This window comes from Physeter macrocephalus, chromosome 20 (assembly GCF_002837175.3).
Source record: "Physeter macrocephalus isolate SW-GA chromosome 20, ASM283717v5, whole genome shotgun sequence".
NCBI lineage: Eukaryota > Metazoa > Chordata > Mammalia > Artiodactyla > Physeteridae > Physeter > Physeter macrocephalus.
The window spans coordinates 7,927,060-7,953,459 of record NC_041233.1 but is presented as its reverse complement, the minus strand read 5'-3'; the positions used below and the strand labels follow the sequence as shown (position 1 = coordinate 7,953,459).

The window sequence follows — 26,400 nt, the reverse complement described above, 5'->3', positions numbered from 1 at the left end:
ATATATGGAATCTAAAAAAAAATGGTTCTGAAGAACCTAGGGGCAGGACAGGAATAAAGACAAAGACGTAGAGAATGGACTTGAGGATATGAGGAGGGGGAAGTGTAAGCTGGGACAAAGTGAGAGAGTAGCACTGACATATATACACTACCAAATGTAAAATAGATAGCTAGTGGGAAGCAGCTGCATAGCACAGGGAGATCAGCTCGGTGCTTTGCGGCCACCTAGAGGGGTGGGATAATGAGGGTGGGAGGGAGACGCAAGAGGGAGGTGATATGGGGACGTACGTATACATATAGCTGACTCACTTTGTTATACAGCAGAAACTAACACAACAATGTAAAGCAATTATACTCCAATAAAGATGTTAGAAAAAAAGAATGTAAGAGACAATAACATAACTGGACTGAACAAAACAAAGAGGCTGAGGATGGGAGATAGAATGAAATAAGAGAAATATTTAAGTTGGGGATAGAAGTCAGTGAGGGAGGTCTACGTAATTAATAGAACACTTCGGATATTAGGATGAGAAATATAGTTATCTACATGCTAAAATGGGCAAGAGAGAGCCATCAAAATTCTGAGACATGAGGAAATACACGAGCAATCAGGAAATCAGGAAACAGCATTTCCACCTTGAAACTACTACAGGCATATTTGAACCATTCTAATAAAATAAAGCTGTAATGAGCTCTTATGCTGAAAAGACTATTTTATCCTTATCATACGTTCATGTACTCAAACTCTGATTGTTTTTTTATAAGGATTTTTAGAAAGTACTACCTTTGGACTCCAGTTCCAGTTTCTTTTTCTTTGCCCATATATTATGGTAGTTTTCAGCCATCATTTCCGCCATAGCCTTAAACGAACAAAATATTTAGCAACTAAGTTATATTCTAAAAGGATAGTAGAAAAAGATAACTTTGCCTTCCAATATGTAATATCAAAACATACTTTAAATTAATAAATTGTAGTGTGTTAGTGCTAAAACACATCTAAAAGATAATTAAGCACAGCTTTGTTATTTAGAATCTGAATTTCAGAGGATTCTAATGATCTGTGAATTTACAAACCAGCAGAGGTGATGTGATGGGAATGGTCATTGTTCTTTATAATGTTTAAAGATACATGTTTTGTTAATTTAATAATGAAACTTCAAACTAGCTATGGACTTTAAAAATGTTTATTTACAAGTTCTTATTTTAATTTCCGAAGTTTTAAAAGATGATGTAAACCTTACTGAATGAACATTGAATGCAAAGAGCATCAGACAAGCAGTCTAGATCCATGTTTGTCCCAATCTAGGTCAGTCTGAGGTCTTGGACAAGCCTTGGCCTCTGTGGCCTTTGGGTTTTGACAAGATTACCTCCAAGATTCCTTTCATTTTTGATTTTCAAGTTTACTATGTCATGTTAATACATTCGTACCAGAGCAATGACAAAGCGCAAGCCAAACAATTTAACAATCCATAGATTTTTAACCTTTATATACTTATATATCTTGGAATAATACTAACAATGCCACTATCATTGTCTGATCATTATATTGACCTGTTAACTTATGTTCCATGGTAACAAACTTTATCTTTTCACTCAAATCAGGCAATTCAAAGTAGGTTCCTTAGTGACAAAGGAGACAGGTAGAACTATGGCTGGAGAAAGCAAAATGCCATCAGTTTCCCTGGATAAACAACTTATATATTCTTTCATGAATAATTAAAGTGATCCTTGAGCAGAGCATTATAAACTACTGATTTAGTCTCTTCTCACATGCAGCTATTTATTATATTAGGACTTTTACATAGATATGATCTTTAAAGAAAATATATTATTCTAGAAAAAGTTCTATCAACTTTTACAGCATTAAAAGCTTAGGGTATATAATCTATAAATTCCATGGACCTTCTATATGATCACTACATTCAAATAATTCATGCTGTAAAATACATGCAGGAAGTGTTACAGTGTGCTTTTTAAAAATGAAATTTGCAGAATATTTTTAAAAGTACTTACATGCAGGGCTTCCCTGGTGGCGCAGTGGTTGAGAGTCCGCCTGCTGGTGCGGGGGACGCGGAGGGTGTGAAGGAGGTGTAGGGGTGGAACTGAGCCAGGAGTGATTAGGGAGGAAAAGTCAACCATGCCCCCACCTCTTTCCACTGGAAGATTTAGTGCGAAGCCGACCTAAGCTGACAGAATAGAAATGATGCAGTGCTGTTTGGAATCTATTGGCATAGAACTGGATATTCTAATTTCTGAATCGATACTGCATTTGTTAAAGTAACCGTAACACTGCATATTATCTAAGAGGAATGGAAAAGTAAAGGAGCATACCCGAGTTTTCATCTAGAGGCAGGAAAAATGAAAGGAAGAGTGGGAGAACAAAAGTCCCCGTGTACCACAAAAAAAAAAAAAAAAAAAAAAAAAAAAAAAAAAAAAGTACTTACATGCAGATCTCTGGATAGTGTAACATTGCTCATGTCAATGGCTCGGGGGCTATAACCATGGGCGGCATCTACAGAAACCTAGATAATTTGCAAAAATAAATATCATCTCATTAAAAAAAAACAGTAGAGAGAGATTTAAGAGACACTTTGGAAATATAAGGCAAAGAAAATTCCAAATGTAACGTTTCCTCACATAAAACTGGCAAGTAGCTACACAAATTGATTTTGCAAACATATCTAGCAGATTAAATTATATTTGGGTGCCTGACAAGTATTTATGATTGAATAATACATCCCAATATCTTAGGGATTGCCAATCTGTAAAGCTAACGATCAGGATTCAACAAATTACGTAGTGAGTCCAAGATTCTGAAATATTACCGGAATCAAAGGATAATTGAATTCTTGAGTTTCTTACAAATTCTAATTGGCTGCAATGAAATTTTCTTTTCCTCACACAGACGGTAGTTAATCAAAGAGGCCAGTATTTATAAATGCCTTTATGGGCCAAATAGTAAGATAAAATAAAGCCAACTTTTTAATTTTAAAAGTGCATCATATAGTACTCAGTGATTTGTAACGACACCCTCAATCACCAGAGGGTTTCCTTAATATTTAAATTTTGACATTTTAAGAATGATACTACAAAACAAAAAGACAACCTACACAATGGGAGAAAATATTTGCAAATGATGCGACTGACAAGGGATTAATTTCCAAAATATAAAAACGGCTCATACAGCTCAGTATCAAAACAACAACAACAACAACAACAACAAACACCCCAATCAAATAATGGGCAGAAGACTTAAATAGACATTTCTCCAAAGAAGACATACAGATGGCCAACTGGCACATGAAAAGATGCTCAACATCGCTAATTATTAGAGGAATGCAAATCAAAACTACAATGAGGTACCACCTCTCACTGGTCAGAATGGCCATCATTAAAAAGTCTACAAATAACAAATACTGGAGAGAGTCTGGAGAAAAGGGAACCCTCTGACACTGTTGGTGGGAATGTAAGCAGGTGCAGCCCCTATGCAAAACAGGATGGAGATTCCTCAAAAAACTAAAAATAGAGTTGCCATATGATCCAGCAATCCCACTCCTGGACATATACCCAAACAAATCTATGATTCAAAAAGACACATGCACCCTTATGTTCACTGCAGCACTATTCACAATAGCCAAGACATGGACACAACCTAAGTGTCCATCGACAGATGAATGGATAAAGAAGATGTGGTACATATATACAATGGAACACTACTCAGCCATGAAAAAGAATGAATGCCATTTGCAGCAACATGGATGGACTTAGAGATGATCATACTAAGTAAAGTAATTCAGAAAGAGAAAGACAAATACCATATGATATCACTCATACGTGGAATCTAAAATATGACACAAATGAACCTATCTATGAAACAGAAACACACTCACAGACATAGAGAACAGACTTGTGGCTGCCAAGGGGGAGGGGGTTGAATGGAGTGGGAGTTTGGGATTAGCAGATGCAAACTATCATACACAGAATGGATAAACAACAAGGTCCTAATGTATAGCACAGGGAACTATATCCTGTGATAAACCATAATGGAAAAGCATACAAAAACAATGTATATATATGTATAACTGAATCGCTTTGCTGTACAGCAGAAATTAACACAACATAAATCAACTATACTTCATTTAAAAAGACAAGAATGAAACCTATCTTCCCATCAACTGCAAGAGGGTTTCACTTACTGTCAGGAGCTCTTACCTCATCCCACCCAACGGCATATTATGGGAAAGTATGCCACAGAAACGAACTCTGGTTCATGCTTATAAATCTGAAATTATATTTGATATATTTCACAACTGTGTATATTCTCTTGTCAGACATGGATAAACAAAAAGCTAACATAAAAGGTACAATACAGCTCAGATCTGTGCCCGTGAACTAAAGGGAGGCTATCATATGCTACCATTAATCATGTTCTCATGGGCTACACTCAACTCACTGGTCAGTTTTAAGTGAATCTTGGCTTCTGTGTCAGTACTGAGCCACTGCTAGGTACCATCCATAAGAGAATGTGGAATAAAAATCACAGTTTTTTCTCCCTTAAATACCCATGAAAGGAAATTGAGACTCAAGAGAACTTAAGTAACTCACCCAAGGTCACAGAACTAAAATTCTGAGCAGGCAGGATTCCAACTCAGGCTGTCTGACTCCAGGCCCACTTCCCTCTCACTGTCATCTCTTTCCTTCAACATATCGCAGTATATTTCTTTCCCCAGCACTCTACTACCCCTGCCCTCTCTAATGTAATCAGTTTCCAAGTTGCCAAATTCAAAGTCCTCTTTGCAGCTACCATCAAACTGGCCCTTCTACGCTGGACATGACTAATCACCACTCAACCAGCCCCCTCATTTCACGAAACCACCCACCTGGCTCTCCACTTCCCTCTCCGATCTCTTTGCCTCCTACTCTGGCTCCTCTTCCATAAATGACCCCGAAATATTTGTGGCTTTCTGGGTTCCCTCTTCAATTGTTTCTTTCTTTATTCTAAATGCTTTAGTTAGGTGTCCCTATCCACATCTATTTTAAATATTTCATTTATCAACCATGTTTTATTAAACCAAAAATGAGTTGATCCAGCCTAGCATTGCTCCTCTGCTCTAGACTTACATTTTCAGCTATTCGTTGCCATCTCCATTTGGGATTCTATACGTGTATTCATTTTCTACTGCTGCTAGAATAAGCCATTGCCAGAAATGTAGTGGCTTAAAACATCACAAGGTTATGAGAAATCTGAAACAGGTCTCAATTAGCTAAATTCAAGGTGTCCACAGGGCTGTGTTCCTTTCTAGAGGTTTTATCAAAGCATCTTTTCCCTGTCTTTCCCAGCTTCTAAAGGCCACCCACATTTTGGACTCATGGCCCGTTCCTCCATCTTCAAGTCAGCTATACTGCATCTCTCTGACCTTCCTTCTGTAGTCACGTCTCCTTTGTCCGAAGCCAGGAAAGGGTATCCACTTGTAAGCATCCTGTGATTACGCTGGACCCACCAATAATTCAGTAGAATCTCCCCCATCTCAAGATCATTAACCTTGATCACATGGGCAAACGTAATCACACTGGCAAAGTCCCAGGAAATCAACCTTTCTACAGACAACAGTGATTGGCGATCATCTCTGGAGCCAGAATTCTGCCTAACACGACATCTAAAATCAAAAGCATATTCCCTCCTTGCCACCCACGCCCCAGCACTAACCTCATCTCACATACGCTACCCACCTGGTAGGCCAGTACAGACCCATGGCAACCCCCTCTGATTAGTCCTCCTCATTTGCTATTATGGATCAGTCACAAAATTCTGTCTCTTCTACTGCAAAACATCTCTGGGATACATCCGCTTCCCTCCATGTCCACTGTCTTTGCTCTAATTCCGATATTTAATGTTTTTGTTTTGTTTCATGCAACGCATTCAATATCCTCCTAAGAGGTTTGTCTTTCTGCCTTCAATATCCCCCTTCTCTGATTCCTTCTCTACTCTGTGGTGAGAATTTCATTTCCAAAGTATTTATTTTGTTATTCCCTGAGTTATAAGCCTTTCCACTGAAGAGTAAAAATCTGCAGACCTAGGCTGAGCCTTATTCATCACAGTATTCCCAGAGCCTGGCACAAGCCATCTTTCGTCAACTTCAGGATTATAAAATTGATTCCCAATCTCACAGGTATTGAAATATGGCAAACATGCATCTTAAAACTAATTTTAAAAAAAGCATTAGACTCTGCAAATTTTGTTCAATAAATGAATCAAATAGAGTTGATATCGATAACTTTATTTGTTCCTAAAATAAAATTCTCAGTATTTAATATCCTCTTAGACGATGTTCCTTATATAACTGAAATTTATATCCTTTTAGCTTTAGAGTAAGTTATTGAGGCTGGTTTAAAGAATGCAAGTAGATATTCGTTTATTCAGAGATAGATTCTTTTTATGTTTTTCATAACCTGTTTCTCTCCTTTACATCCACAGAAATCACAAGACTGGCCAGGTCTTCTATAATTTCAAGTTACCTGGGATACATACCATCTCTGTATTTAATTAACTCTAGTCTTCTTAGCAATAATAACAACAACAAATAACATCCACCGTGTGAATGGTTATGTGCAAGGCACGTAGATTATCTCATTTCTTTAGAACAATTCTGAAAAGGAGATACCTGATTTTTGTCATTTTAAAATGAGAATAAAGAGGATCAAAAGAATTAAATAAGTTTAAGTCATTATATCATGTAAACTGTAAACAGCAGAATCAAGTTTTTAAAGGAATTCTGTCTGACTCCAAAGCACCTGTCAACTTTCTTAAGACGGCCCCCAATGTTCTGCCTGATTTGGCCCCTGAGACCTCTCTTCCCATCTCCTTGTTACTCATGAGCTCCAGTCTCACTGGATTCCTCGTTTTCCCTCACACACGCCAGGCCACACTCCCATCTCAGAGCATGTGCACAACTTGCAACATCCGTCCCCCAAATAGGTCCAACTCCCTCCCTTCTATTCAATTTATCTTCTCCACGAGATCTGCTCTGATAACCCTATATCATACTGCAACTCATCCCCAAAGGCTAACCAACTCCCCTGCTCTGCACTCGAAATCTGCCTTCCCATGCTAGGTTTCCTCTTTCCATAATATTTATCACATTTTGATGTAGTATGTAATTTACTTACATCTGTTATTTACTTTCCCCGTTAACGTGTAAGCTCCATGAGAGCAGAGGTTTTTGTCTATTTTGTTCATGGACCTATTTGAAAAGCTTAGGATAGTACATGGAACATAGCAGGTGCTCAGTAAATAACTGTTAAAAGAATGAATGAATCACTCCTCTATCCTAGCCTGTATTTTAGTTCAAGATAGGTAACACTTTCCAAATTTCATTCCCGTCTTCCTCTCCTTCTCAGGTTATAAGCTTATTTTTAAAATTTCTTTAAATAATTTATACCCTACATGTGTAATAAAAACCAGATATAAGAAATTAAAATTGGGAGGTAAATAAGTAATCACTGAGAACCTGTGGAATATGACTGAAACTGTCAGAAATGTCCTCCTTTTCTGCCGACTTGAGTGACGACCAAGAAGTCAAAATCCACCAGTTTAGCTGCTCTACTCAGCATCTCCTCACTGATAATTATATCAGCATCTATACACTCTATTCTTTTTTTTATTTTATTGAAGTACAGTTGACTTACAATGTTGTGTTAATTTCTGCTGTACAGCAAAGTGATTCAGTTATATACATATATATATATATATCCTTTTTCATACTCTTTTTCATTATGGTTTGTCACAGGATATTGAATATGGTTCCCTGTGCTATACAGTAGGACCTTGTCACTGATCCATCCTATATGTAACAGTTTGCTTCTGCTAATCCCAAACTCCCAATCCATCCCTCCCCGACGGCAACAAGTCTGTTCTCTATGTCTGTACATCTGTTTCTGTTTCGTAGATAAGTTTATTTGTGTCATATATATTAGATTCTACATATAAGTATACACTCTATTCTATATTCTATCAAGTTATTGGTTTTGTCATTGTCCATATATTATCTTAATATGCACATTTAAAAACCCGAATTGAGTGGCAAATTTCCTGAAATCATGATTCATGTAGCGTTCACGGTAAACAAAAGACATTAACAATGTTATTGATCCACGTAAAAATAATGATGATCATAATTAGGTCTAACATTGAAATATATGCCTGTCACTCCTTTAAGTGATTTATAAGCATCACAACATGTAATTCTCACAATAATCTTTTAAATTAGATGCTCTCTTCTGTTTCATTTTAAAAAGGAGAAAACTGCAGCACAGAGAGCTTAAGCAGTCTGCCTGAGCTCACAAAAAAGCTATCTACTCCATGGTGAGGCCAGGATTTCAACCCAGACAGGCTGTGCCAGATCTTGCTGAGTTAAACACAGGCCACTTGTGCCTCACAGACGGAGGGCTGAGCCCCAGTGGAAGGAAGCTAAGAATATCAGCTCCAGAATCATGTCAACAAGTGACCTCAATTCACCCAATTGCAGTCCTTACTATAAAGTGATGCCACCAAAAGTGTTCCTTAATTTATTCAAGAGTGTATCTATTACATAATAGAAAACATCTTTATAGTCGCATGGGAAATCAGTAATGGAGAGAAGAAAAGACATTAAGAAGTTGGGCAAGATGATAACTGAAAAAGATGATAATACTGTTAGGTTAGTAATTAAGAAATGACAAGCTATTTTAACATTTCAAATAATGCTGGATTATGCTTAAAGAATGTTTGTGTGAAAATAATGGCAAGGATTATAAATATACTTGCGGCATTTGTTGCTCCCTGTTTCTGATACTGATAGAAATATAGAAATATTCTTTCTTTTTTTTTTTTAAACTACTGAAAGGTCAAAGTACTACAAACTCAAACACCCTCTTTTATTTACCTTTGAAGAAATGCTCTCTGGCATTAAAAATATATAAATAATAATGGTAATAATAAGAGTTACCATTTACTGAGGTAAACAGATTGAGTAATGTGGCCAGCAGTTTATTTCTAGAAAGTGGTGGTCCCATGATTGAAGCCCCAGTGGTCTACCTCTAGAGCTGTCCCTCTTAATCCGTACATCTGGGATAAGCACCTCCTAATATTTTGAAATGACGCAGGAAATTTAACAATATGTCATATGTCACACATGTCACTCTGAAAATCATTAAGACTTAAGAGATGATTATATGGGTATCAATTAATAGTATCTATTGAGGGCTTAATGGGAACTGAAAACTGCACTAGGAGCTAAGCGGGGTGTAAGGAAGAGCAGAAATATACACAACATACACAATTTTCTTTTTTTTAAACCATTCTGAGAAAAGTTTATTGAAATTCAGATAAACATAATTATGATTTTCCTGGGGTTAAAACAAGGTAATCCTTTTCTGAAGATGGATTGGTTATAGCTTGTGCATTATAATTTACAGAGTCTGTAATCACGTCCGATGTTTTAGAATCAGTTTCTTAAATTTCACGTAACATTTTATATCTGACATGATCCAGTACCATTTTGGAGTTTGTTACGTTTCATCATCGGTTACTGGTTTTTTTTTTTCAGAGATGCTCACAAAAGTATGAAATCTATAAGTTATTTTAGTCTTCAGGTGAGCGTGGCTAAAACTGTGGTATGAACCTTTGCTTCTCTCCCTTTTCTGGTATTTTTGAAAAATTCTAGAGATAAGACAGGCAGAGGCATACTCAGCAGTCTGCCCTACTTGCTCTGACAGCAGTGGCAGGAAAAGGTATGGCAAAGACAGCAACAAGAGAACGGAGTACCCCTCCTTTCTGTTGCAGCCCCTCCCTTGCCCTCTCTGGGCTGTGCTCCAGCATGTTATACAGGCCCAGCTTTTCTGGTTAACAGACAGGTCTTTTTATCTTGTCTGCCTCCTACCATTTCTACCCTTTATTGCCGGCCCACAGAATCGGCATCGTTATTGTTTCAAAGGGCATGTTCTCATTCAACATATACAATTTTAGATTAGAGCACATAATTTTTGCTATGAAGGGCAGTGTGAGAATCTATTTTATTTTTCCTGGCAGAGCTTAAAGTCACTTCCATTATGTAATAATTTCCTTATTTCCTATACAACTTACAGGAAAAAAAAAAAAAAAAGACATCATTCCATTCTCTGCACTCCGAGCATTTTGTACATACCACTAGCCTAAATCTTATTGTCGTGGTAGGTTTAACTAGACTGTCTCTAACACCAAATTGTGAGTCTTTAGGAGTAGAATTGGATCTTATTATCTTTGTATTCCTATCACCTAGTCCTCAGTTTGTGCTCAATATTTGTTCAAACAGATTAAAACAAAATGTGATTTAGTTAGAACTGTGTGCATACATGATAACAAGGTAAAATATGATTTTACAGCTTCTATCTCCAGGATACGTAAGAGAATATGATGTAAAATATGCCCAAATCAGAATCTATTTTACAGTACTATATTTCAAATGTGAAGCATGTGAAGCACAAACTTTGAGTACCTTCATTTTCTTTTTTTTCAAAAATGTCATCTGTATAAATGGCAATAATAAACACAATAGTTTGGTTAAACCAAAGGCAGTGGCCCAAGCAGTCTGGAAAGGGATGACGACAGGTTTAGCTCCCAGGAGAAATGAAAGGGCCAGTTGGTATTTGGTCCCCACCTTGAACCCTAGGTTCTCAAGGTTAAGGCTGTCCTTATTCTGCCATCTTGAACACAGAAGCCCCACAGCCACGCCTTGTTAAGTTGACTGGACTTCCTTGATCTGATCCACTAGCGGTGTGCTCTTCGATACCTGCGCTGCCTGTCTGGTTCATATCTTCCCTTTGCAAGTGGGCAGGTGCTCAAGCCCACTTGTATGGAGCATCCATGGGGGTTTTAGATCTGGATCACTACTATCTGACTACCCCTCTAGCTCCTAAGAACCAACCTTCAGTTCTTACTGGTAAGGAGACAAAAGCTCTATAGACAACCTTTTTGTGGATAAAGGAACATATTTTACATCCTTCATTAGCATAACTTTAAGATTTTATCATCGAGTACTCCTTTATATACTGTCAGAAGTACAACCTGATATATAAACTCCAGTACTTTAACCAAGACCTAAACTCACTTAAATTAAAAGGAACAGAGTTTTCCCTCTTCTGAACTTTATGTTAGTCTTCAGAATTTTCAAGTTAGTTGTTTTGGAAAACACAATAATTAAATGCAATATTCAAATTTTTAAAAATAACATAAATAGTGGGTTCATCACTGTGATTCTTACCTGGCTTGTCTGGGAAATACGACGAGTCCGGTTATAAAGGGCCATGCTGTCTCCCTCCCGTGTTCTTTCAATTCTCCACCCCCAGGCCAGCATAGTTTTTAAAGATTCTTTGATTGGCCAGCGATAAATTTCTTTTTCCTAGAAAAAAATCAGAAAAGGGTGGGGTATTATGAACCTAAACAAAAATTTAAAATATGTAATGCTTTTTTCTGAAATACTGTCTTCACCTAAAATTTTTTGTTTGGCATTGTTTATTTAAAAATTAAAAAGGAAAGTAAAAATTCTGAAGAGCAGAGTGTGAGCTGAGACCACGTTTGACTAACGCTGCTGAGATCCTATCTTATTATATAGCATGAGGTTACTTTCCTTTAGTTTCCCAGATTCTGATACTTCAGACAGAAACTAGAAAGCAGAAACACAATTAGGAAGAAGTGCCAGATTATATGACATGTGCTTGAAGCCATTTCTACCATCTGAATAAACAGAGAAATAACTTCCTCTGTAAGCACCAAGCTAGAAAATCCTTTTCACTTCATTTTTCAAGATACTGCTTTCCCCTCAAAGAAGTAAAACATATGAAAACATAAATAATAAGCATATTACAATATATTACTTCATTATCCCTTATCAAAAAACTCTTAAGAATGAAAAGAATATTTTCTAAAGTTCTTAAAAATATAGGAGAGGAATAAAAATAAAAAAGAAACAGAAAAATATTAAGTAGAGAAGAGAATAACCAATTAAATGCTGACCGAAAATGGTACTACAGAGAAAAAAACAATAGAGAAAAAATGGGACCTTTGAGAAAAGGTAAAAATAGTATATATAAAATAGACATGTTAATAAGAAATTTACATAACAAAGAAAACTTCCCCCCAAAATTAAAACCATATAAACTTAAAAAATAAACATGTCACCTTTTCAGATAATAGTTTATATGGCTTCATTAATGGTTGAACTTTAGACGAGTCTGAATATATTTCTCCATAAATCCATCCATTTGCCAACTAAAAAAAAAAAAATCAAAATTTTTTTACATGCTTTAATTTTAGAGAGTGTAGGTGTGCATGTGTTTAAGTGTGTACTTGATAAAATAAATCCAAAATGAACCAAGATAAGGATTAAGGTTTGAACTTTATCCAGCATAAGTCAATATAAAGATTTTCATCGTAGTCAATATTATTTTGAGTAACCACTTGGAACAAATCTTTTTATCCAGAGATTAAAAGTATCCAGTCTTCCTTAGACAGGTCTGTGATTATGTCAATAGCCCTCTCCTAGGAGGAGGCTAAAGGCTGCACGACGCCTATGATATTCATTTTGGCCCATCTTGGGACCCCAACCTGTGTGACAAATAAGTGTGAAACACTAATTTTAAACAGGAAAACTGGAGCAGCTGGCTTATTTGGAAGGCTCCCCGAATAATGCTACTTGTTTTGCCCACTCCTTTGTCCAATGACCTCTCAACACATTTGTTCCACGTGATTTTGCCCATACAATTTGGTGCATTCACTGTTTTCCTATATCATTTCATGTATGTCTATGGGATCCGGGTAACTAAGCTGAAATAGATCAGGACTGCCTTCCTGTAAATATCCTCTCCATCACCACCCCACCAGCTCAGTCTTTAGAGAGGACAGACCCTTCACTCTTACTGACTTACCTAGTAAATCGATTAAGTTACTGAACAAAGAAAGAGCCATACGCTTAACAAAACAAAAAGGGGGTTTCCTGGAAGGAGGGACTGGTTGGCTGAGGCAAGGATTGAAACTTAATATCAAGTTTAATAGGGTGGGGCTTCCCTGGTGGTGCAGTGGTGAAGAACCCGCCTGCCACTGCAGGGGACATAGGTTCGAGCCCTGGTCCGGGAAGATCCCACGTGCCACAGAGCAACAAAGCCTGTGCACCACAACTACTGAACCTGCGCTCTAGAGCCCACGTGCCACAACTACTGAAGCCTGCGCGCCTAGAACCCGTGCTCCGCAACAAGAGAAGTCACCGCAATGAGAAGCCCGCGTGCAGCAACAAAGACCCATCCCAGCCAAAAACAAATAAATTAAAATAAATAAACTAAAAAAAAAGTTTAATAGGATGATACTGACTTGCCACATAACACAAGCAACCCTTGGAACCTTCGCTCTTTGATTTTCACTTCGCCAAATCAGTACATGCTTATTTTAGATTCCTGCTTCATCTCAACTTAATTTCTCTGACAAACCTATTTTAACCATCTTCTCTAAGTTTAACTAGGCTTAACTTAAATGTGACCATATTTTTCCTCCAGAAAAATCTCATAATATATATGTAGGACTTATGTCGCAGATTGCAACTGCTTTAGTTATCTCATTCAAGTTATCTTTTCTTGACAATGCAAATAAAACATGCCATCTTGCCTCATAAGTGAACTGCAGATCTACTTAGAGATAAGAAATACAACAGAAGAGTAGAAGGTGTAAATAATCACTAAATTCTGATTAATAATTTTCAAGATTTTATCTAATATAAAATTATACATAAAGCTAAAGTTCCCTTAAAAGATGTCTGGACCTAGAGCCACTATTTCTTACTGAAGACCCTAATGATAGTTTAAAAAAAATTTTTTTTGAAGTATAGTTGTGTTAATTTCTGGTGTACAGCAGAGTGATTCAGTTATACACACACACACATATATATATATATATATTCTTTTTCAGATTCTTTTCCATTATGGTTTATCACAGGATATTGAATATAGTTCCCTGTGCTATACAATAGGACCTTGTTGTTTATCCATCCTACATATAATATTTTGCATCTTATTACTACTTTTTACTCTCACAAAAATGTATGTTTAGAAACTATATTTGATTTAATTAATAGATTTTTTGAATTTTTAACACTGTGCTTCTTATGAACACAAATATTCTTATTCTTATGTGCATTATATGTACATCAGTGGCAGAACTAATTTTATTAGACTAAATATTATGTCTGCAAATCATAATTAAATGTTCTTTCATAATCTAAAGCTCTCACTTGAAAGTAGAAAATTGTCATGGTCAGAAATATCTGAGCCATGATCATTCATTAGGTACGTTCAGTACTGACTTAGAATGTGATATTCTGACTTTTACCTTGTCCATTGACCACTTGTCATGGGAATGTTCTGCATATTTGTTAATGAAGTATTCCAACTTCTCAGGAATTGTAATACTATGAGAAAAATAAAGAAAAAAGGCTTGATTTTCACAGCGCTTACAGGGCATCATATTAATAATTTACTCACAGCTTATGACTGCTTATACCCCATTCGATGCATAACTGTTAAAAAATTGGTTTAACAAGGTATTACTTTTCCATATGGTAGGAACAATATAAGAAAAGTCAAGCAAATAAGGTTCTATCCACTCATCTTATAATGAGTCACACTTTATGTCTTAACGTAAGTTATATACAATAAAAATTATACATAGTATAAATAAAAATAATTAAAATGTATTCAAAGAAGAGGACAACAGATAACACCAATTTTTTCTTTAAACCTGAATGAAGATATAGTTAAATTCAACAAGCTTAAAGACATACTTTTCGCCCACATTCGTTCTTTGAAGTTATTCCTCCTTTTGACTTAAGTCTCTTAGGCAACAACTATAAATGGGTAAAAGACTGCTGAAATCTGACCTGTTCCATTTTTAAATGTACTAAAATTAATTTTAAGTTGTTTGCATACAACTAGTGATATGTTAATAATTTTAAATGTTAATGGTCTATATATAAATTCTAGATGTTACTAATATGAACTATAGGGAAAAGTAATTAATTCATGCTTTATGATTTTGATAACATTTCTTCTTGATTTCTTTCATGCTTCAATAAATATTTAATCCCTAGAACAGATGTGGAGTCCATGCAATTGAAGACCAAGTCTGATGGTAAATGTAAGACTTGGGACTATCAATATATCTATGAATGGAAAAAATAACTTACTAATGCAATTAACTTTGAGAATAGAATTATAAGTAAAACCTAGTATAATGAGATGGTTTACTGTTCTTTTCTAGCAATGTTATCAGTTAGTAACTGAACTTTATGACATTCACATACTTAAAAATCAATATGTAAAAAACTCACAAAGATGTAGAAATTATTGATATCACTATGCAAACCTAGTCTGTTAAGAGGTCCTGAAAGGGGCTAGCCGAGGTAAATATACATGCCCAACACTTATTCATTAATTGGATTTAATTAATCAACACCAAAGCCATAACATTGTACTAATGTTATTTTAAAATCCTAGATTACACTGTATGTTAACAAACCACAAACTTACCCAAGTAGGAATGTGAACATGTGATATTTTGGTTTACTTACTTTAGAAGAGATACAAAGGATCAATCACAAAAGCCAAATACTGGGGGGGTAGAGTCTTTTCTCACAGGACTGTTATCAAACACCAAACATGCAAATTTAAGGCATTATCAAACTAATGGCATACCACCTGGCTTGAAATGTGGATCTGGGTATGGAAGCTAAACCAGCTGAGGGGCCACCCAGAGACCTGAAAGCTGAACTTCCAAGCAAATGCAGATGCTGTGGATGGTAACTACCAAGTGACTACCTTGCTAATACTGATCTTGCTGAGTCACCACGGAATGGGTAAGATAATGTGGCATGAAGAACAGCCTCCTTGCAAATGGAAAACCATGGTCCTACTTAAACACAGTAACAACAACAAAAATGCTGAGACTCCAAACACCTGACGTACCCAAACATCCTCTCTGTAGAGCAATTTACGCAAGTAGGTGCATGGAAGAGCTTTCGTAATGCTAAGTAATATATTGTCTATGGTTAAGGTTGTCACACCGCATTCTCAATCCATGCTAAATTTTCCAGAAATATTCTCATTTGATATTCCCTTCACTCTCACGCTGTGCTTTATGAGGCTGAACATAAGCTGCTAACCCTAGACCTGGCTGAGATGTAGTGATGATGAAGTGATGCCCCGTAGCTCACAGAAAGAGCTTTGCACGGCATGCTGGGAGCACCCTGAATCAAAGACTCTGCACAGAAGTTGGCTTCAATTATTAATAAACATTTAGGGTAGAATTTCAACTAAAAAAATAACTGATATACTTTCTTGATTCTCATTATTATAGATATTGCCATGTGGTTATGTACAGAGGAATCCTGATGCTGTTAAGAGTATAGCTCTTCGAAGGTACATCTTATCTACTTCTGATATTTGTATAACCATTATTATTACTACTATCATTTCATCAAGTAGAGGGACCCCTAGTAAAAGGATACCAATTCAAAGGGGGCATGGATGAGAGAAAGTTCACTTTAGTACCTTATTCAATTTCAGACTTCACACATCATTTACAATAAAAATCTGCTGCAATAGAAAGAGTCCATACTTTGAGGTATCAACAGGTTGTGGGTTAAAGTTCCCTTCAGAATCCATTGATGACTGTTTTTCCATCATACTGACATAATTTGACTCCATGTAGTCTGGAGGCAAAGCTCCCGCAACTGCACTCAGGCAAGGCAGTGCCAGTTTGAAAAGTTCTTGTTCATATTTCTGGGAAGAGATGGAGGACCAGAAAATAAATACTCCATTACTATTGAGCAAAAGCTGTCAACATGATCACTGGCTGACACGATGCTGTAAGAGAAAATCTGAATTACCTCGGGCTGGCTCAACCCCACAAAGGATTCTTTCTCTAGAAAATGGAAACTATAGCCTGACATCCCATAAGATGAGATGACTGAAGCTTTGTACTGCAGTTGCAGCATAAAAGGAATAAAATCTTTGCTTCTCTAAACATTTATCCTCCAATATCGGAAATGAAGTGAACCTGAATATTCTACATGTATAACGTGTCTTTACAACATAAACATAATTTCAGTCAATGAAGACTATTGCTGCACACCACATTATAAAGACTAGACATGAAAAATACCCAAAGTATAACATTCCAGAGAGTAAGGAATTTTAACTGGTCTGTATTGCATTACAAAGGTATGAAAAATAAAATTCTGAACTGAGAAAGAAATTCTATAGGAGATATGCATAATCAAAATTTCTGGGGAGAGGTATTTGTATATTAATTACATAATTAGTTAAATATGTATTTGTAGATTTTTAAAAAATAAAAAATAATAATTCCTTTATTTATTATTTTAAAAAATTTAAATTGAAGTGTAGTTGATTTATAATGTTGTATTAATCTCTGCTGTACAGCAAAGTGACTCAGTTATACACATCCAGACATTCTTTTTTTAAAAAATATTCTTTTCCATTTTGCTTTATCCCAGAAGATTGAATACAGTTCCCTGGGATATACAGTAGGACATTGCTGTTTATCCATTTTAAAAGTTATCTCACTTTAAATGTTCAATTTTAAATTAAAGCTGTAAATCCTTCTCAAAATACCTTCTACATATTATTTCAAAAAGGCTCCGGGTTTTACCCAAGGCAATTCAGCAAGAAAAGCATTGAGTTGTAGCTACCAAATGTAATCACAGATAAACTTCCCTTATTATGCAGTAAACTCTTGGTTATTACTATTCCAGTCATCTGATAATGTCTCTTTGGGAATTCAAACTGATTTCGATTAATAATTTAAGCATAAGCATACGAAGCATGTTGTTCTGATTTTCTCTGAAATAATACACTCCAGTCTTCTGAAAGTATATGAACTATTCATTATAAATATGGCAACTATAATGGAATGTCACATACATAAAGCACTGAGTACTTAAACCTCCACAGCAGCAAAGTGGGAAAAGTCAGTAAGGCCACTGGAATATTATAATTTTATGAGATTTAATATTTTATATTTTTATATTTGACAGGATTTCTTCAGGCTTTATAAGATTGGGGAGGTGACTGCCTAGGGAGGGTTTGAGTCCAAAGAAGTCCAAATGTACCAGAAACTGATCAACTCACGTGCATAATTTCCTAAAATGCTTAGCCATTTTAAAGTCAGAAAATGTTATGATCATAAGGAACATGTTACCATCATGATTATGAAAAGTTAATATAAATTGCATTCTCAACATTTGTTATAAATGAAGAGAAAAAATGAAACTATGTCGTCTTTTTTTTTTTTTTTTTAATGTCAAGTCTTGATGAGCAAAGACAGCATTCCACTATTCCACTAGGAATACTATCTTATTACCAAGATCCTATGGCTTTTCAGTTGTTTTATCATACAAATAAAACCGCAATTACCTTTTGAGACAGGGCATCAAAAATGCCCCAGAACAACTTTCTTGATAAATGAAGTTCTTCTTCTGAGGCAGCTCCAAAGTTTCCCCACCCTCCAGGCAGGCAGTAGTATTTCCAGCATCTTTCATAATGATTTGTCAGCAGCTAGGTGGGAAAACAATTCTAAGAGCACTGAGCTAAAGACACATGGTATATATTTTCCATTTCCTCCCAAATGGCATTCTAATGCCATGTAATAAGGCCGACTGATATGGAACTGCTCAATCCCATATGAATTCTTTCGGAGAATACTATGATTTTATATAGGATGTCTCCTTAAATTTAACGCTGAGCACAGGATGAAGACCAAATGACCAATTTCACAAATTATCTTGAACAGAATTCTTTAGGAGGTTGTTTGGTTATCTGTGTACCCCTGAGTTCTACTTTAGGTGCTATCATTTACTTAAAATTTTATGACTTGGTATCCCCTGGAATCCATGCATGTAACAAAGGGAATGATGTCACACTGACCCAGAGGATACAGCACCTAAAATGTGCATTCTCAAGGGACAATACCTCTGAATACTTGTGCTTCCTCTCTACCTACCCTGAATCATTACACTTTACGATTTGCCTCAGAACAGACATCTCTAAGTAAACTCCCCAAACTGCCCTACTTCTGTAATTTCTTTATCTGTAGCTCTTTGGTGGTTTTGGAAGTAATTTATTTTCTTACTTAGGGTCTATGTTGCTTCTTAAGTTTTTTTTTTTTTTTTTGCTTCTTAAGTTTTTAACCTACAAATGTTTTGTGGGACTAAACTAGAAGTTCAACGACATGGATGGAATTTTTCAATTATTCGGTAGCTCTTTGGATCATTTACTCTGGATATATAAACCGAAAAATATTCAAAACTATTTGCCAAATTAATAAAATTATTATTAATAATAATTAAAATAAAATTATTTTTTGAATAAACTGTAAAGTTTTGGACCCTCTTTCCTATAGCTAAGGAGGAAAATAAATTAAGCGTTACCCTTATTAAAGCTGACTAGGTCTCTTACCGTATAAATATTTCTTCTTGTTTGGTCTCCCTCACAGTTACGAATCACACACACACACACACACACAATTTAGGAATCTCAAATGATGAAATACTGACATCTAATTTGCTTAGAGTAACAGGCAAATATCTATAATGCAAAAGAGTTTTATCACATAAAGTGATACTGTATCTTTTTTCAGGTATTTTCCAGCTCATTTGTATCAAGAAAATTTTGCATGACAAGCAAATGATAAAAACTGTAAAAAAACAGGATTTTCAGCAAGGATATAACTTACTTTACATAATTCATCAATTTCTCTAGATTTATTAAACCAAAATCACTTTTTGTAGAGAGAGATTGTTTTTGTTAAGTATCTAGGTGTGTTTAGTGTAAGAGCAGCTGAAAAGAATAGCAGCTTATTTTTATCTTAAACCTCTTTTCACAGCACAATTACTGGGTGGCCATGAGGAAGAAATGATGTTTACCAGGGGGCAGAGGGGTCACCGATAAAAAGTCCACTACAGGACAATGACCTCCATGCACAGACCATGCCACTAGATCACACATTGGTACACACCTAACACCTTAATCGTTGAGCCAGGATTGGTATATTACATGACAGGAAAATATTCCCAAGTCAATAAGACAGAATGAGACTTGATCATTCACGAACAGAATAATAAAGCTGGGAAGCAAAAATGTCACGGACTTTACTCTGTGACAAACTGTAACTGCATATACATAAAGATTATATTTGATCCTTATGAAATGATACTTGGAAACTGTCATTTGATTACCAACTTAGAAAATGTTGTTTTTAAAATCTATTCTTCATGCCTGAGGTTGCTAATACTTTAGGCCAGGCCTATTACCATGTTTTCCAGCCTAAGAATATCTTGGCTCATCTTTTTCTTGTGGCCCATTTTCTTTCCGTTGATTTCTATTTCCATTGATTTACAGTAAACCAATCTTAGGATTTCTCTGGTCTTTTATTACTTGTTTATTTTAGGTTGAGGTGCACATATCTATAACTTACATGCCCATTTCAATAACTGGAAGAAATTTTCCAGCATCAAAGGTCAAACATGATGTATCTGAGACATATACATATTGTAATAGGAAACAAAGCCAGAGGACCCAGTAATCAAATAACTACGAACACTTCCTGTACTTACCTTAAGAGGCATCTTTGCATGTTCATTTAATAATGGGACATCAAATACTAATCTTCTGAGTAAGTGCTGCATCATAGAAGGTCTCAATTGGCTGGTGGAACAAAGCTAATTTTAATAATGAACATTTAATAATGTCTAAACTAAGCAGATAATTCACTAGACTAGATTACACATGCCAAGAAACTGTACCTACACCTCTCTTCGGATGATGTTAATTTTAGGTGTTCCTAATCCAAAGATTAACCAATAGTTACATACTTTTGTAAAAAGTTACATTTCCAACTCATCTCTAGCTCCCTGACCTGAAGACCAACCCTCATTTGCTGCAGGGGATGTTCCCCTTCTGCCCCTTCCCTTCCTACCACCCAGAAGTGCAGACCCCACTGTTGCTACTAATTCAGTAAATGCTTCTTCCCTCATTCCAGTGAGTGGGAAGGGTCTTCAATAACTAGATCAGAAGCAGAAAGAGGAGGGGGTGTAGGAGCAAGAGGAAGAGAAAAAGACTGAGACCGAAATTTTGCCAGAGGAGAAAGGGAAAGAAAACTAACACACAGTGACCGTTTACTGTGTCGGCAATCCTGAGTGCTTCATCTCATTTAATATTTAGAAAAAAATCAGTGAGATAGATATTTTGATTCCATTTCACAGAACTTTGGGGTCAGGGAACTAAAATTAGATTATGAACTCATCTCCTTTTTTCTTTTTTTTCACCTCCCTCAGTCCCATCTGGCTCCTACACCCATATGCTCGTTCCACTATGACTGAAAACCTTTCCTTTACCAATGTACTGGGCAGGCTGCAAGCTTTCACCTCCAAGAGCTCCTGTCCATCAGAAAGAAACCATTACCCTAGCTAGAGGCCTGAGAAATTGTCACTTTGACTGTCAGAACCTCAAAAGGAGAAGATATGCTTCTGGTTTTCAGAGTAAGACCTTCAAACACTTCTATCTATAGGAAGCGGCTTTCCAGGCTGGAGGAAATAGTCTGTCTTCATCACTGTCACAACAGGTCATACTTTAATATTATACTACATATATTTTTTATCTTTAATAAGTCTCTGTTTTCTCTTCTCTTCTGTAAGAGGAGTTAAAACCATCACACAGTGAAAAGGGGAGAATCTATTAATATTACACTAACGTGGCCGGCGACACCTCACACGCCAACATCCAGAATAGCATCATTGGTCCAACACCGAATCCAATGGCTAGATACCGAGACAGCCTTGGAGGAACACTCCTGAACTTGATCAGGAGCGAGGGGACTCTGGTTAAGACTCATACCCCAGCACATAAAATGAATTAATTTTATGGTCCAGAAATTGTTGACAACATTCAAAACAATTTGTCAAGGGCCAGAGACTAAATTCTCTTTCTTAAAGAAGAAACTTATTAAAGACTTCATTGCCCACTTACCCACAAATAGAGAGTAAACACACTTCTATGGAATCTCGTTGAGCTTTGGTAAGTGAGCAGCCCTTAGAAAGTCTGTACACGGTGTGAAGTAATGAGTCAATGAGGGAAGCATGGTGCTCAGTGCCAGCAAAAAGAGGAGCACATCTTGTTAACAAAGGCAACACGGCCGTGCAAAGGTACCGATTGAGGGCCAGGGCCATGTCTGTAGCGCTCAAAGCAGCCTAGAAAGGAATTGGAGAGGAGACAGTCATTTGTGTTGGGCAGGAGACAACTTTCAAAGGGATCCACAAGTTGACGTGTACTTTCATTACCTAGAAAACGACAAAAGTACATAATACGGAAATGGATTCCTCTGTTATAGATTTACCTGTGGTTCATATGCTTTTTTATCACTAAAAACAATCAATTTTCAATTGCTCATAAATAGATAAAAATGAATGAAGTAATATCTATCTCTTCAAAAATCCCCAGAGTTTCATGTTCTAAAATAAAATATTGGGGGCTTCCCTGGTGGTGCAGTGGTTAAGAATCCGCCTGCCAATGCAGGGGAAAACGGGTTCGAGCCCTGGTCCGGGAAGATCCCACATTCCGCGGAGCAACTAAGCCTGTACACCACAACTAGTGAAGCCCCTGAGCCTGTAGCCCGTGCTCTGCAACAAGAGAAGACACCACAATAAGAAGCCCGCGCACCACAATGAAGAGTTGCCCCCGCTAGCCACAACTAGAGAAAGCCCGCGCACAGCAACAAAGACCCAATGCAGTCAAAAGTAAATAAATAAATTTTAAAAAAAATTTTAATAAAATAAAATATCAAGGGTAGGATGGATGAAAGATAAAGACACTAATGATATCAAAGAATGTGAGTGCTTCCCTTTACTAGGAGAGGTAAGAGAAAGGAGTTTATTCTCACAGTAGATCTCAAATACATAAATTCTTTCTGAATTCTATGTATGAGTATTAATTATATTTCTGTTCACGTCCACCAGCATCAATAACCAAAGGCTGATTGTCCTACCATGTTATCAACTATACTACTTAGGTGCAGAATTTCACATGAACACAACCAAAAAAGAACAAAAATATTCAGTTTCATTTTCGTGATTCTCCTCTCACAGCTTTCACTATTGACAACTCAAGATCTGATTTCCTCTGATATCAAAGACTCGTTTAATTGAGAATAAAAAGAGGTATTATTATAGAGGTATTATTATTATAGAGGTATTATAAAGAGGTATTATTATAGCTACTAGAATAACATTTAGAGTTTCAGCTTATTTTACAATGTTTCAAATAGTAGATAATCTGATAATGGCAGATTCTCAATACTGGCCACTGGATTCACAGGACAGGTTTGAGCCTATATGTACATTAATAAATGAAGGCACCAGGATGATACTGTAATTGACATGACTCAGCAATGTCCACTAAACCTTCTCAATACTTTAACTGCTTTTGTTGAGATGGATAATTATTTATGTTGACTTCAAAGTGAACAAGAGCCACTGTGACCTCCCAAATTAGGGTTATATAAACTTTCTATTGTCTTCCATTGCACCTGATCAGAATTCTTATCTTACTCTTCAGGTTGTCCATTTTCTCCACTATTCAGTGAATTCCTTGAGGATATAGTCTATTTTGTTTTCTGTTTACCCTATGCTTGCCTAAAAATATAATAGGCACTCAATAACCATTTGGTGACAATGAATGAATGAATATATCTATGAAAGAATATCATATGGCAGAGATTGAAGAGTTAAAAGTTGCAGAAGTCATCTCTTCAGATCATTACCGTATCTAAAGAAGCAGCAGCCCGCAGATCTGGCAGAAAGCCAACCTCGAGAAGATGGAGGAGGAAATCTTGAACCTCAATTCCATAGACCCTGTCAAGGAACAAAACCATGGCTGCCTTGTGATCTGGGCAAAACCCCGCAGACATGTCAGGCTCCACCACATTCCCATCTAAAAAAGAGAAGGTGACACACTGTTGTTAATGAAACAGATTACAAATGGCTACTTTCCAGATTTCTGGTGTTTTAAATAAAGTTTTCTGGTGAATGGTTTTCTGTTTCTCTACTACCCTCAAGCAAGGGCTGAGACTTAGCTGAGGCAATATGGCAGTGCAATGTAAATCCATGGTCATTTAAATGTTATTTGGGCATCCATTTGTTAACTGTGTATATGATTAGGACATAGCATTAGGCCAGATACCGAGAAGGAAACAAAATGGCACCCAAATTCCAAACTGTAAAACTAAGAGTAAATATCATAAAGCTAACATGTAAAGCAAGGTTTGCATTCTTCTCAATACAAGAACCTCCTGAAAACTTAATAAAACATTAATAAAGTTCATGTACCCTATGTGATAATCATGGTACATTTACATCATTTACATATTTATGGCTTAGACAATTACAGAATAATGAACAAAACTCCAGGAACCAGCCTGACTTTCAAATGAAAGATGTTTCATTAATCATAATAGCATTTAATAACATTTAAAACATATCTGAGACACATATTATTTTCTCTATCAACAGTCAATGCTTGATGCCTATATAGGAGTGAATTCCTTAGTATAACTCTGTAGATTCATAGAGGGGATCACTGATATGAAGAATTAGGGAATTATGTGCCCATTGAAAATCCTGGAGAACATACTTGTTTTCTGTTTGACCATGTGATAATTATGCCACATTGCTGCTGACCACACACTATAAGACTCTGCAAATACTATCACAGAATCTTTATTACTGATGCAATGTTGGAGAATGAAGGATCCAGGGAAAGATGATACATGACCATACCCATCCTGAAAGAATACAGTCACAACATTTTTGTTTTCATTCAGTCGATGAATGAATTTGATATCTGAATCATGAAAATGAACAAATACCAATGTTTTAAAGGAAATTAGACTGAAGACTAATAGCAAATCACTTTCATTCCTTATAATTAATAATAACTAATACCCCTAATACCTTCCTTCCTGTAATTACAATAATAAATAACAATGCTTGTCATTTGTGCTGTTGTCAGGTATTATGTTAGGAATGTTCCAGACACACTTTCATACAATTTTCACACGTGCACTATGAAGGTGGTATTATTATCTTCCTTTAACACAAGATAAAAGCCGACTTTTAGGGAAGTTAAATAACTTGTCCAAAATTGCACATCTAGTCACTGGCAAAGTTAGATTTAAACTAAGTAAAACTGGATTCAAAATCCAACCCGAGGTAATTTAATCCTTAGGTTAAATCAGCATGCTCTAATTTTTGATTAAAAATCTACATGAAATTCCAGTTCCATTCTCCTAAAAAAAAATCACATTATAGGCAATTTATAATTATAGGATTCTATTCTTCTAACAGAAAGCTGTGCCTAAGGAAATGATAAGCAACTCACTGATCTTGAAATAAGATTTGTTTTTTAAACACTCATTCAGGTGGACATTCATTTTAAGGAATGCTACAACTCCAGCTGCCTGGGAATGAAGACTCATGGACTGGCTGCTGCTTTATGTTCTCCATCTCCTCATACACACTGGGGACAAGACAGCTGATGAACTGCCTCCTCTCGGACTCCTGGAGAATGAACTGGCACAAGGAGGGCCAGCTGCACTGGCTTTACCCTGTGCTGCCTGCATTATTCATCCACCTGAAATTACTACCTCAGACAATCTGCCCAAACCTGTCTGGACCAAGAGCTGCAGGAAAAGAATATCTACTTTTGAGATTAGATACTTGCCCCTTAATTTTTTCTAAACTCCTCCTTCTTTCATTATCATTTTGGGCTACCCTCTAGTTCCAGGATAAGTATAATAAAAATGTATGAGACCCATCAGAATGGCCCTCATCAAAAAGTCTAGAAACAACAAATGCTGGAGAGTTGTGGAGAAAAGGGAACCCTGCTACACTGTCGGGGGGAATGCAAATTGGTGCAGCCACTATGGAGAACAGTATGGAGGTTCCTTAAAAAACTAAAAATAGAGCTACCATATGATCCAGCAATCCCCCTCCTGAGCATATATCCAGAGAAAACCATAATTCGAAAAGATACATGCACCCCTGTGTTCAGCACAGCACTATTTACAACAGCCAAGAGAAACTAAAGCAAACTAAATGTCCATCAACAGAGGAATGGACAAAGATGTGGTACATATATACAATGGAATATTAGCCATAAAAAAGAATGAAATAATGTCATTTGCAGCAACATGGATGGACCTAGAGATGATCATACTAAGTGAAGTAAGTCAGACAAAGACAAATATCATATGATATCACTTATATGTGGAATC

The 26,400-nt window shown here is 36.3% G+C and overlaps 1 protein-coding gene across 1 annotated transcript in view; it reads right to left on the bottom strand.

The window, feature by feature from the left end:
• RYR2 (ryanodine receptor 2) overlaps positions 1 to 26,400 on the bottom strand; it is a 564,826-nt gene that overhangs the window by 187,522 nt on the left and 350,904 nt on the right. Inside the window, exons 49-58 of the mRNA XM_055081210.1 lie at positions 23,890 to 24,059; positions 22,101 to 22,321; positions 20,690 to 20,780; positions 18,492 to 18,632; positions 16,672 to 16,835; positions 14,389 to 14,467; positions 12,193 to 12,282; positions 11,276 to 11,413; positions 2,444 to 2,521; positions 784 to 859 (exon numbers count right to left, since the gene is read on the bottom strand). Coding sequence (XP_054937185.1) covers positions 784 to 859; positions 2,444 to 2,521; positions 11,276 to 11,413; positions 12,193 to 12,282; positions 14,389 to 14,467; positions 16,672 to 16,835; positions 18,492 to 18,632; positions 20,690 to 20,780; positions 22,101 to 22,321; positions 23,890 to 24,059 — 1,248 coding nt within the window. The remainder of the gene's footprint in view (positions 1 to 783; positions 860 to 2,443; positions 2,522 to 11,275; positions 11,414 to 12,192; positions 12,283 to 14,388; positions 14,468 to 16,671; positions 16,836 to 18,491; positions 18,633 to 20,689; positions 20,781 to 22,100; positions 22,322 to 23,889; positions 24,060 to 26,400) is intronic.